Raw genomic sequence first — 14,432 nt, 5'->3', positions numbered from 1 at the left:
CTATGACCATGGGTGTGATAACTGTGTGACCTTCCAACACTGTGTCGCACACCAATCAGTGATTTAATTATGTAAATAATTCTGACGTTCCAGTAATTTTCATGCATAGATTATGACTGGCTGGTTGGCGCTCTCTCTCTCTCTCTCTTCTCTCTCTGTCTCCTCTGTCTGGCTCCTCTCTGTCTCTCCCTGTCTCACCCTGTCTCACCCTGTCTCTCCCTGTCTCACCCTGTCTCTCCCTGTCTCTCCCTGTCTCTCCCTGTCTCATCCCTGTCTCTCCCTGTCTCACCCTGTCTCACCCTGTCTCTCCCTGTCTCTCCCTGTCTCTCCCTGTCTCACCCTGTCTCACCCTGTCTCTCCCTGTCTCACCCTGTCTCACCCTGTCTCTCCCTGTCTCTCCCTGTCTCTCCCTGTCTCTCCCTGTCTCTCCCTGTCTCTCCCTGTCTCTTCCTCTCTGCAGTGTTTGCATCAGAGGGAGCCGCTGCCTACCCTAAGGTGGTCCCAGCAATTTACACATTTTACTGTATTCATAACACCAGTAAAGATCTTTGTGTGTATATCCTCTTCAATATCTCCCTTGCCTTAGACGGGGGGTGAGCAGAGGGTGAAACCCCAGACGAGAGAGCACCAGTAAGCACATAACAGTACTCCAGTACCATCATTGTGGAGCACTACCATTGTGAAGTACTATCCTTCAGGAGTAATAGTAGGCATCCATCAGTCTCAGGAGACTATGGAGTTGCGCTCTGGTTGTCGGTCTGAAGTGGCTTCTCCAGGGCGCAAAGCCAGGGTAGGTTGATACGGGGGGAGAAGGTGTTACCCATGCAGCAGGTCCACCCACCCCGTCTCAACGGCGCCGTGGAGTACTATCATTATATAGTACGACCACTGTGGAGTACTATCATTGTAATCATTGATCTGGTATACTTAATGTCCTACGTTCTCATAAGCCACTATACTATTTCTTCCGTGTATAAAGTACAGTATGCTTCACTTATCCCCACTAAACGTTAGGTCCATTTGCAATAATTTTTAGATTATTTTAGACTTAGATCTACGATAGGTGTAGGCGTTTAGACCACAGGTGCCACCAGTACAACACTACACCACAGGTGCCACCAGTACAACACACTACACCACAGGTGCCACCAGTACAACACACTACACCACAGGTGCCACCAGAACAACACACTACACCACAGGTGCCACCAGTACAACACACTACACCACAGGTGCCACCAGTACAACACACTACACCACAGGTGCCACCAGAACAACACACTACACCACAGGTGCCACCAGTACAACACACTACACCACAGGTGCCACCAGAACAACACACTACACCACAGGTGCCACCAGTACAACACACTACACCACAGGTGCCACCAGAACAACACACTACACCACAGGTGCCACCAGTACAACAAGCTACACCACAGGTGCCACCAGTACAACAAGCTACACCACAGGTGCCACCAGAACAACAAGCTACACCACAGGTGCCACCAGTACAACAAGCTACACCACAGGTGCCACCAGTACAACAAGCTACACCACAGGTGCCACCAGTACAACAAGCTACACCACAGGTGCCACCAGTACAACAAGCTACACCACAGGTGCCACCAGTACAACAAGCTACACCACAGGTGCCACCAGTACAACAAGCTACACCACAGGTGCCACCAGTAAAACACACTACACCACAGGTGCCACCAGTACAACACTACACCACAGGTGCCACCAGTACAACACTACGCCACAGGTGCCACCAGTACAACAAGCTACACCACAGGTGCCACCAGTACAACACTACACCACAGGTGCCACCAGTACAACAAGCTACACCACAGGTGCCACCAGAACAACAAGCTACACCACAGGTGCCACCAGTACAACACTACACCACAGGTGCCACCACTACAACACTACACCACAGGTGCCACCAGTACAACAAGCTACACCACAGGTGCCACCAGTACAACAAGCTACACCACAGGTGCCACCAGTACAACAAGCTACACCACAGGTGCCACCAGTACAACAAGCTACACCACAGGTGCCACCAGAACAACAAGCTACACCACAGGTGCCACCAGTACAACAAGCTACACCACAGGTGCCACCAGAACAACAAGCTACACCACAGGTGCCACCAGTACAACAAGCTACACCACAGGTGCCACCAGTACAACAAGCTACACCACAGGTGCCACCAGTACAACAAGCTACACCACAGGTGCCACCAGTACAACAAGCTACACCACAGGTGCCACCAGAACAACAAGCTACACCACAGGTGCCACCAGTACAACAAGCTACACCACAGGTGCCACCAGTACAACAAGCTACACCACAGGTGCCACCAGTACAACAAGCTACACCACAGGTGCCACCAGTACAACAAGCTACACCACAGGTGCCACCAGAACAACAAGCTACACCACAGGTGTCACCAGTACAACAAGCTACACCACAGGTGCCACCAGTACAACAAGCTACACCACAGGTGCCACCAGAACAACACTACACCACAGGTGCCACCAGTACAACAAGCTACACCACAGGTGCCACCAGTACAACAAGCTACACCACAGGTGCCACCAGTACAACAAGCTACACCACAGGTGCCACCAGTACAACAAGCTACACCACAGGTGCCACCAGTACAACAAGCTACACCACAGGTGCCACCAGAACAACACTACACCACTGGGGGGGAGGGGGGACAATGCCTCTACCACTGCCACGTAGTTAAGGTCCCAACAACCCTCTCGCGAGTTTAATTGTACGATAAACAAGGCGAGAAGAGATTTAATGGACCCAAACTACGGTTTGGCAAGGTCAGGTCAGACAGCCTGATATGGCAAGGTCGGGTCTGACAGCCTGATATGGCAAGGTCGGGTCTGACAGCCTGATATGGCAAGGTCGGGTCAGACAGCCTGATATGGCAAGGTCGGGTCAGACAGCCTGATATGGCAAGGTCGGGTCTGACAGCCTGATATGGCAAGGTCAGGTCAGACAGCCTGGTATGGCAAGGTCGGGTCTGACAGCCTGATATGGCAAGGTCGGGTCTGACAGCCTGATATGGCAAGGTCGGGTCTGACAGCCTGATATGGCAAGGTCGGGTCTGACAGCCTGATATGGCAAGGTCGGGTCTGACAGCCTGATATGGCAAGGTCGGGTCTGACAGCCTGATATGGCAAGGTCGGGTCTGACAGCCTGATATGGCAAGGTCGGGTCTGACAGCCTGATATGGCAAGGTCGGGTCTGACAGCCTGATATGGCAAGGTCGGGTCTGACAGCCTGATATGGCAAGGTCGGGTCTGACAGCCTGATATGGCAAGGTCGGGTCTGACAGCCTGATATGGCAAGGTCGGGTCTGACAGCCAGGCCTGATATGGCAAGGTCGGGTCTGACAGCCAGGCTAGATATGACAAGGTCAGCTAATCAGCCAAATAAGACCAGGTCACGGAAGGTAATCAGACCCTGATTGACCTTAGGTCAATAAGGGTCATCAGGAGCCGTAGATCACCAGCAAAAGTTCCTGTGAAGGACAGCTAAACTGCTCACTGGGATGACTACCTTTGTTCCCAACTCCTTACCCAACCACTTGGGGTGGACGGTAGAGTGACGGTCTCGCTTCATGTAGATCGGCGTTCAATCCCCGACCGTCCAAGTGGGTTGGGCACCATTCCTCTCCCCACGTCCCATCCCAAATCCTTATCCTGACCCCTGTACTAAGTGGTATATAGTCGTAATGGCTTGGTGCTTTACCCTAAATTACCTTTACTCCATTTAAATTACACATTACATTTTCCCTACTACTTACAAGTCAATGATTTTATCAATACATTTATTAAAACCACTTCAAGATGAATCCTTCCCTTATCTCTCCACCTTTATCTTCTCCTTACCTTATCCTTCCCACTATGTATAATCTACATTCCTTTATCCCCTATCCACCCTCCTCTCTATCCTAACTCCCCCTCCCTCTCCACACCTTTCTATCACCCTCCCCTCTCTACCATCCTATTCTCCCCTCACTCCTCACTCCCTACCTTGCGTTCCCTGCCTACTTATCCTAATCTCGCACTCGGCAAAGGGGCTCCACGAACCTCAAATTCAAATTACGCAGCTTTATGATCCTGGAAGTGTTGGGGACGACTCCAGAGCCGAGGTAAGAGCGGATACCCGGGCGGGGGCTCCAGGACCGTCGGGCGGGGGTTCCAGGACCGTCGGGCGGGGGTTCCAGAACCGTCGGGCGGGGGGGCTCCAGGACCGTCGGGCGGGGGTTCCAGGACCGTCGGGCGGGGGGCTCCAGGACCGTCGGGCGGGGGCTCCAGGACCGTCGGGCGGGGGCTCCAGGACCGTCGGGCGGGGGCTCCAGGACCGTCGGGCGGGGGCTCCAGGACCGTCGGGCGGGGGTTCCAGGACCGTCGGGCGGGGGCTCCAGGACCGTCGGGCGGGGGCTCCAGGACCGTCGGGCGGGGGCTCCAGGACCGTCGGGCGGGGGCTCCAGGACCGTCGGGCGGGGGCTCCAGGACCGTCGGGCGGGGGCTCCAGGACCGTCGGGCGGGGTCTCCAGGACCGTCGGGCGGGGTCTCCAGGACCGTCGGGCGGGGACTCCAGGACCGTCGGGCGGGGTCTCCAGGACCGTCGGGCGGGGTCTCCAGGACCGTCGGGCGGGGTCTCCAGGACCGTCGGGCGGGGACTCCAGGACCGTCGGGCGGGGTCTCCAGGACCGTCGGGCGGGGGCTCCAGGACCGTCGGGCGGGGGCTCCACGTCCTTCCCAGCCCTCACATTGCAGGGGAGCTAAATACTATCCAATATCCTTCCCCACAGCTCCTCATCTAGGTGTCCTACCCATATATTTCCCTATCCACGACCTCCTGACAAGACCTAGCCCGCCCCCATCTCCAATCTCCTGCCCCGACCACAAAAGCCTCCTGGCTGCCACCACAGTCTCAAAATTCTGAGTTTCAGGGCATGGGGTGGTCCGGGGAGGGCCATTATGCCGCACGACTAGACCACGGACCACGCTCCAGGGACCATGGTCTGCTCACGCACCAAAATGTCCATTCTCTGACCGCCAACTGGGGGAAAAAAAACATGCATTTCTTCTCAGTTGCAAATGATGAATGACGAGTTTCTTTTGTTTAATGTAATTTCTACATGTAAATTTTGGAGACTGAAGGCCATTTTAAATTCAAATGCTCATATATTATATATATAGGGAAAACTCTTCCTCATGAAAGGGTTCGAATCTTGGTCTCCCAAGAGCTGAAACCCCGCTGGCGAGCACAGAACTCCGACCACCTGACCACACTGACTGTACAAAAGTCACTCTTAGTCGAGGCTATATCCCCAACGACCCGACAGCACTTGGTGGTCACAGATCACAGTTCATTTTCATCAAACCAATTCACTTATCTAATGAAAACGCTTCAAATGTACGACCTAATACAATAATACGACCTTAGGAGTTTTCCTAATACAATTAACTTTAAGATCAAGATCATCTGCGCTTGAGTAATGTACCTTCAACTTTCCTTTTTTTTCTTAATTACAAGTTCTCTAGGAACTTATAGGAAGTTTACTGATACAATTTCATACACCAGAATTCATTAGGAGTACAATATATAAACAAATCCACAAGGACCGTGACGAGGATTCGAACCTGCGCCCGAGAGCATCCCAGACGCTGCCTTAATCGACTGAGCTACGACATGGTCAAAAAGGAGTTGAAACCGTTCTACTGAACTTATTGGATCCTGCAGCCTCTCCGAGGCACAAACCAGGGTTCATTTGATGCATCACGCAATTGTGATTTCTGTGTAAAATATATATACATATGAATAAGTTACTTTACATTTGTATTACACAGTGAAGTGACAGTGAAAGAAATAATTTGAAGAAGACGAGCCTAGAACTGTTAAATGATTTTGAAGATTGCTGAATAAGACTGTGCTGAACCAACCAATGTCAGCAATAAGAACCAATTGACATGCGACAAGCGAGAGCAAAGACTACTACTTCGCTCAGCAACATAGTAATAAAATGTATTCATTTTCATTAATCATTAATCATCATTAATTACAACGGCAATCATCATAACGATTACAACAGCACAATCAATTCAGTATTAAAACCAGATAACGACCCCCTTCTGTAAATACAAGGAAAACAGCGTCGTCTTAAAGATTTTAAACATGGCGGTCAAGGGCAGCTTCCGTCAAATTACGAGCCGAGCTTAGCGAAATATGTTAAGAATTCTCATAAGGTGGGTGTGGCGGAGGCCGGAATACCGACCCAGCGACGCTTCTATTGAGGAAATATTAATTGGTGAACTTCTCGAGCGGTATAATATTTTATTTGTGTGATATATCAAGAGTGTAATAGTGCTATACTTTCTAGGTAAATCAGTAGAGGCGGCGGCGGAAGGGGAGGAGGAGGAGGGTTGGTAGTGGTGGTTTGGGGAAGAGAAGCAGGGGTGAGGAAAAAGGGGAGAAGAGGTGAGGCGAGAAATCAGAAGGGATGAGAAGGAAGTAGAGAGGGAAGGAAAGAGGGAGGGAAGTGAAGGAAGAGGAAGAGGTGTAGACAAACACCCATAACACACACACACCAACAGCACAACACACACACACACACACACACCAACAGCACAACACACACACACACACACACACACACACACACACCCACACACACACACACACCAACAGCACAACACACACACACCAACAGCACAACACACACACACCACACACACACACACACACACACCCACACACCCACACACACACACACACCAACAGCACAACACACCCCCACACCCAACACCCACACCCAACACAACACAAACAACACAAACACAAACACAACACACACACAACACACACACACACACACAACACACACACACACATACACACACACACACAACACACAACACACACACACACACACACACAACACACACACACACACACACACCACCACTCTGCTGTCTCTGAGTCCCACCCACAACCAGAATGCAGGACTGAGAATATATAATTTAGTAGACTATATAAATGTGTGTAATCACATTACCAGGTTATAGCTATGATTTAGTGAAATATTTTAGTCAAACAAAATGGCACCTGACACGGTTCAGACGTCGTAGAAAACGAAGATGCTTTACATGTCACGTGACCTTCATAGGAGGTCAAAGGTCATGATGGCATAGAGGAAGACCTTTGACATCACCGGGCGCCGAGAGTACCCGGGAACGGATTGACAAGACTCCTCCAAGACTCCAGAGACATCAACTCCTTTTGACCATGTCGTAGCTCAGTCGATTAAGGCAGCATCTGGGATGCTCTCGCACGCAGGTTCGAATCTTCGTCACGGCCCTAGTGGATTTGTTCATGGGATGGTGGTACTCTGTTGTCCTGAAGGCCTTCACTTAGCGTGTACACGACCAATTCAAGAGTTAGAGCGAGCAGAGAGCTCTAGTTGAACGCGAGCTCTTTGAGAGGCTCTTTTTCCATTCAGCACGAGACGAGGTCCGGAAGTTTTGTTGGAGGAGAGTCAAGAGGTCGGCAGTGTCCTGTCATTGAGCCAGGAAGTACTGCTGTGTACAAGGGTCTTGTGATAGCACTGTGAAGGACGCGTTTCCTGGTTATTCCTGGATCGGGCAGCAATTGAGCTGCGGTCTGGACAATGTGATGGTGTGCTTGTGACGAACTGCACCATTCACGCCACGACTACTGGTGTATCTTGAGGCTATCTTGATATGAATTCGGGGCTTTAGTGTCCCCGCGGCCCGGTCCTCGACCAGGCCTCCACCCCCCAGGAAGCAGCCCATGACAGCTGACTAGCACCTAGGTACCTATTTTACTGCTAGGTAACAGGGGGCATAGGATGAAAGAAACTCTGCCCATTGTTTCTCGCCGGCGCCTGGGATCGAACCCGGGCCCACAGGATCACAAGTCCAGCGTGCTGCCCGCTCGGCCGACCGGCTAGGGAGGGAGTTGTCAGGGGAAAAGCAACAAGCCATTATGACTATATAGCACTGGGAAGGGGTCAGGATAAGGATTTGGGATGGGACGGGGGAAGGAATGGTGCCCAACCACTTGGACGGTCGGGGATTGAACGCCGACCTACATGAAGCGAGACCGTCGCTCTACCGTCCAGCCCAAGTGGTTGAGCATCCAGGCGATAAATTAACATCAAGACGATCGTTGGTTATCACAAACGGTAGGACTTGTCCCACCCTTTGAGTTCGACCACTTGTGTGATAGACGGAGCCGGTCGCTGGACTTGTGATCCTGTGGTCCGGGTTCGATCCCAGGCGCCGGCGAGAAACAATGGGCAGAGTTTCTTTCATCTTATGCCCCCTGTTACCTAGCAGCAAAATAGGTACCTGGGTGTTAGTCAGCTGTCACGGGCTGCTTCCTGGGGGGTGGAGGCCTGGTCGAGGACCGGGCCGCGGGGACACAAAAGCCCCGAAATCATCTCAAGATAACCTCCCTCCTCGACAAGAAGAGACTAATTTAGCAGAATAAATTTCATTGATTAAATTTTTTAAATTCAGATTCAAATTTAATTCAAATTAAATTCAAATTAAATTCAAATTAAATTCAAATTAAATTCAAATTAAATTCAAATTAAATTAAATTCAAATTAAATTCAAATTTTTTAAAAACAGATTAAATTTCATTGATACCACGTGGTATCAAAAGAACTTTGCACCCAAAATACACGCAAGCAGCAGTGACTGAGGGAAATATTCCCGGTAACTTTAACATAGTCAAGTTAGAAATGAGACACGACTACTACTCCTCTTCCCTCATCTTTATTGAATATAAGTGAGAGCCACGTGGTATCAGAGGTGAGAGCCACGTGGTATCAGAGGTGAGAGCCACGTGGTATCAGAGGTGAGAGCCACGTGGTATCAGAGGTGAGAGCCACGTGGTATCAGAGGTGAGAGCCACGTGGTATCAGAGGTGAGAGCCACGTGGTATCAGAGGTGAGAGCCACGTAGTATCAGAGGTGAGAGCCACGTGGTATCAGAGATGAGAGCCACGTAGGATCAAAGGTGAGGGTTCACCACCACCAACTTGGCTGAACACTCCTAATTACGGGCTATTCATGCCCGTGCCACCTCTTGGGTGGCACGATTGATTGATGATGATGGTGGCATGATTGATTTATCAATCAATCGACACTCTTACAGGGTGATCTTCAGGTATACAAGACAGTCAAGAAGTATTTACATATATTATTATATTAGCATGTATGTTTCAGGTGTGGATGAGGAAGTCTTATTGATGTGGTAATTATAGAGTTTTTTGATACAATTATGTGCTATAATTCTTACTATAACCAATACTACCTTAATGCAGGAATAAGCGAGTTAAAAATGATTATCCTCGGTGTAAAATGTAATTACTGTTGCTAAAATACTTTTGCAACATTGACTATATTGACTTATGCTCGACCGACATTCTCAATCATTTTACTGTGTAATTAATTAATATCTCCATGAACTAGTGTTGAAGTTAACAACACTACTCAGCTGTATACTTAGCGGTCACAGCTTATTAAGTCGAGTTTATGAATAAACTAAAGTTACGATACATTTGTTTACAGCGATAACTTATTTAGCTATACGTTACTAGTAAACCAAAGTTTGCACTGTATCTGCAAGCTTTAATATATGCTGTGAAGTTTGGGTAGTCTTAATTGGCTATCTTGGCCTATACTGTGTCAGACCTTACGGTGTGAACCAGGAGGCCTGGTCGACGACCGGGCCGCGAGGACGCTAAGGCCCGGAAGCACCTCAAGGTAAGGTAGGTAAGGTGGTCATTACACAGCTATAGTGTAACGGCTTCGTGAGTGTTCACACATACACACACACACTCCCTTCTGTCTGGGAGACAAAAGAGTTAGAGGGGGACATGATCACCACATACAAGATTCTCAGAGGAATTGATAGGGTAGATAAAGACAGGCTATTTAACACAAAGGGGCACACGCACTAAGGGACACAGGTGGAAACTGAGTGCACAAATGAGCCAGAGACGTTAGAAAGATTTTTTTCAGTGTAAGAGTAGTTGACAAATGGAATGTATTAGGCAGTGATGTGGTGGAGGCTGACTCCATACACAGTTTCAAGTGTAGATATGATAGAGCCCAGTAGGCTCAGGAACCTGTACACCAGCTGATTGGCGGTTGAGAGGCGGGACCAAAGAGCCAGAGCTCAACCACCGCAAGCACAACTAGGTGAGTACACACACACACACACACACACACACACACAAACATAGATGGGATCACAAGCAAGGCAAGTGAACTAAGGGAAAGAGCACAAGAATTGAACCCAGATGTAATTGGACTCACTGAAACAAAACTGTCTGGAATCATAACGAATGCCGTGTTTCCCCAGGAGTACACAATAATAAGGAAAGAGAGGGAAGGTAGGGGAGGAGGAGGAGTGGCCCTACTCATGAGAAAGGAATGGAGTTTTAAGGAGATGGCTATCCCGGGCTGTGAGGGTTTCAGAGACTACATAGCAGGCACCATGACAATGGGAGGACCAAGGATAGTAGTAGCAGTAATATATAATCCTCCACCAAATGACAAAAGACCCAGTCAAGAGTACGAAAGCAACAACATGGCAGTTAACACTATAATTGAGAGGGCAGCCTCTTCTGCCTGTAGAAATAGATCCCACCTGCTCATCATGGGGGACTTCAATCACGGCAGGATTGATTGGGAGAACAAGGAACCGCATGGAGGCGAGGATACGTGGAGAGCCAAACTACTAGAGGTGGCGACTAGAAACTTCTTAACCCAGCATGTCAGTGAACCCACAAGGATGAGAGGAAACGACGAACCAGCGAGACTCGACCTGGTTTTCACCCTGAACGACTCTGACATAAGAGAAATCAGTTTTGAGGACCCAGTAGGAATGAGCGACCACAGTGTATTGGTGTTCAAGTACCTGATTGAAGAAGGGTTATTGATCTCGAGAAGGGATACCGAAACCAAAAGGTTAGCATACCGAAAGGGAAACTATGAGGAGATAAGAAAATGCCTAGCAGATATAGCATGGGAAACAGAGCTCAGGGAAAAGACGGCCCAAGATATGATGGAATACATCACGCAAAAATGCAAGGATGCAGCAAACAAGTTTGTCCCAGTCCAAAAGGAAAACAGTGAAATGAAGATGAGATACCCATGATTTAATCAGTGATGTAGGCTAGCTAAGCAGCAAAGTAAAAGGGCATGGAGAAACTATAGGAATAACAGGACACTGGAGAGCAGAGAAAGATACCAGAATGCCAGGAATGAATATGTTAGGATGAGAAGAAAGGCAGAAAGACAATACGAAAATGACATCGCAAGCAAGGCAAAGACTCAGCCTAAATTGCTGCATAGCCACATCAGGAGAAAAACAACAGTGAAGGAACAGGTTATGAAATTAAGGTTAGGGGCAGAAGGATTCACTACAAACGACAAGGAAGTGTGTGAGGAACTGAATAAGAAATTCCAGGAGGTCTTCACCTTGGAGCAAGGAGAAATCCCAGAGATAAGAGAGGGAATAGCTAACCAGGAACCACTGGAAGAGTTTGAGATTACCAGCGGGGAAGTAAGGAAGTGTTTACTAGAATTGGATGTGACAAAGGCTATAGGTCCAGATGGAATCTCCCCTTGGATACTAAAGGAAGGAGCAGAAGAACTGTGCCTCCCGCTCTCCATGGTGTATAACAAATCACTGGCAACAGGGGAACTGCCAGAAATTTGGAAAGCAGCTAACGTAGTCCCGATATACAAGAAAGGGGATAGACAGGAGGCACTGAATTACAGACCAGTGTCCCTAACCTGCATACCATGCAAGTTGATGGAGAAGATTGTGCGAAGAAAGCTAGTGGAACATCTGGAGCGAAAGAACTTTGTAACACAGCATCAACATGGATTCAGGGATGGCAGGTCCTGCCTCACAGGGTTACTTGAATTCTACGACCAGGCAACAAAAATAAGGCAAGAAAGAGAAGGGTGGGCAGACTGCATATTTTTGGATTGTCAGAAAGCCTTTGACACAGTGCCACACAAGAGGCTAGTGAAAAAACTGGAGATGCAGGCTGGAGTGAAAGGGAAGGTACTCCGTTGGATACAGGAGTACCTAAGTAACAGGAGACAACGCGTCAGTGTGAGGGGTGAGGTCTCAGATTGGCGAGACGTTACGAGTGGAGTACCGCAGGGGTCAGTCCTTGGACCTATACTGTTTCTGATATATGTAAATGATCTTCCAGAGGGTATAGAATCGTTTCTCTCAATGTTTGCCGATGATGCAAAAATTATGAGGAGGATTGAAACTGAGGACGATAGTAGGAGGCTACAAGATGACCTAGACAGAGTGAATGGTCCAACAAATGGCTGTTGAAGTTCAACCCGAGTAAATGCAAAGTAATGAAACTAGGTGGTGGAAATAGGAGGCCAAACACAGGATACAGAATAGGAGATGAAGTACTTAATGAAACGAACAGAGAGAAAGATCTAGGAGTTGATATCACACCAAACCTGTCTCCTGAAGCCCACATAAAAAGAATAACGTCTGCGGCATATGCGAGGCTGGCTAACATCAGAACAGCGTTCAGGAACCTGTGTAAGGAATCATTCAGAATCTTGTACACCACATATGTAAGACCAATCCTGGAGTATGCGGCCCCAGCATGGAGCCCGTACCTTGTCAAGCACAAGACGAAGCTGGAAAAAGTCCAAAGGTATGCCACTAGACTAGTCCCAGAACTAAGAGGCATGAGTTACGAGGAAAGGCTGCGGGAAATGCACCTTACGACACTGGAAGACAGAAGAGTAAGGGGAGACATGATCACAACCTACAAAATCCTCAGAGGAATCGACCGGGTAAACAAGGATAAACTATTCAACACTGGTGGGACGCGAACAAGGGGACACAGGTGGAAACTGAGTACTCACATGAGCCACAGAGACGTTAGAAGGAACTTTTTTAGTGTCAGAGTAGTTAACGGATGGAATGCATTAGGCAGTGATGTGGTGGAGGCTGACTCCATACACAGTTTTAAATGTAGATATGATAGAGCCCAGTAGGCTCAGGAATCTGTACACCAGTTGATTGACAGTTGAGAGGCGGGACCAAAGAGCCAAAGCTCAACCCCCGCAAGCACAAATAGGTGAGTACAAATAGGTGAGTACACACATACACAGACACAGACACACACAGACACACACAGACACACACAGACACACACAGACACACACAGACACACACAGACACACACACACACACACACACATACACACACACACACACCACATACACACACACCACACACACACACACACACACACACACACACACACACACACACACACACACACACACACACACACCGCTGGCGTGAGTGAGGGCTCTCCTGGCGACGATATATCTAAACCAGTTGCCCCTACACACCCAGCAATTAGCGCGGCTGATACAAAGCCACCTTACCACTGTTGTGTTACAGTTTACGGGTCATTAACAACCACCACCTCTCTCTCTCTTGCCAGAAGGTGAACATTATTTACAAAACGTTGAATTTTAAACATTACTATTTTCTCTAGACGTTTGATAACGTGACACCATGCAACTGAGTGGTCTACGTCCTTGATTCACAATCAAAGACTCGGGGTTTAATTCCCGGAAGAGAAGTGGTGAGGCCAAGTTTCCTTCACCTTATATCTCTGTTTACTTAACAGCAAATATGTACCCGAGGGTTAGGCAAGTGTTGTGGGGTTGCTTCTCGAGGGAAGTCAAAACCCTAGGCCCTAGAAGAAGCCTTCGATAGGCCTAAGCAGAGGCTTACTGGCCGCCAACAATAGGAGTGTGTGCTGGTCACACCTACCTGGTTCCTCTCGTAAATGTCAAGCTGAAGTATCTTGAGGTTATCTTGAGATGATTTCGGGGCTTTAGTGTCCCCGCGGCCCGGTCCTCGACCAGGCCTCCACCCCCAGGAAGCAGCCCGTGACAGCTGACTAACATCCAGGTACCTATTTTACTGCTAGGTAACAGGGGCATAGGGTGAAAGAAACTCTGCCCATTGTTTCTCGCCGGCGCCTGGGATCGAACCCAGGACCACAAGTCCAGTGTGCTGTCCGCTCAGCCGACCGGCTCCCTATATAGTATAGTCACATGTACAGTTTAATGTCACTTGTGAGTCTATATCAAGTTGTGAGTAACGGCTTTCAGAGCATCTCTCCAGAGAAGTGTTCCTCCAGCATCCACATCTCAGCGTAACACGTGTATACACTTAGATACAACACCCCCCCCCCCCCTAGTGTACCACACTCACCTAGGCGCCAGCACACGCCCTCCTACACCACCACCACTCACCTGAAAAGACAGGAAAACGCATTAAAA

General features: G+C 48.9%; 1 protein-coding gene across 1 annotated transcript in view; it reads right to left on the bottom strand.

Moving 5' to 3' along the window:
- LOC123745882 (uncharacterized) overlaps positions 1–5,086 on the bottom strand; it is a 210,830-nt gene extending 205,744 nt beyond the window's left edge. Inside the window, exons 1-4 of the mRNA XM_069317747.1 lie at positions 5,075–5,086; positions 4,122–4,792; positions 2,887–3,365; positions 1–39 (exon numbers count right to left, since the gene is read on the bottom strand). The exon at positions 1–39 is cut by the window's left edge and continues 33 nt beyond it. Coding sequence (XP_069173848.1) covers positions 1–39; positions 2,887–3,365; positions 4,122–4,792; positions 5,075–5,086 — 1,201 coding nt within the window. The remainder of the gene's footprint in view (positions 40–2,886; positions 3,366–4,121; positions 4,793–5,074) is intronic.
- Between the last annotated feature and the right edge of the window lie 9,346 nt (positions 5,087–14,432).

This window comes from Procambarus clarkii, chromosome 88 (assembly GCF_040958095.1).
Source record: "Procambarus clarkii isolate CNS0578487 chromosome 88, FALCON_Pclarkii_2.0, whole genome shotgun sequence".
Classification (NCBI taxonomy): Eukaryota; Metazoa; Arthropoda; class Malacostraca; order Decapoda; family Cambaridae; genus Procambarus; species Procambarus clarkii.
The sequence above is the reverse complement of the archived record's forward strand: the minus strand, read 5'-3'. Positions and strand labels throughout refer to the sequence as shown.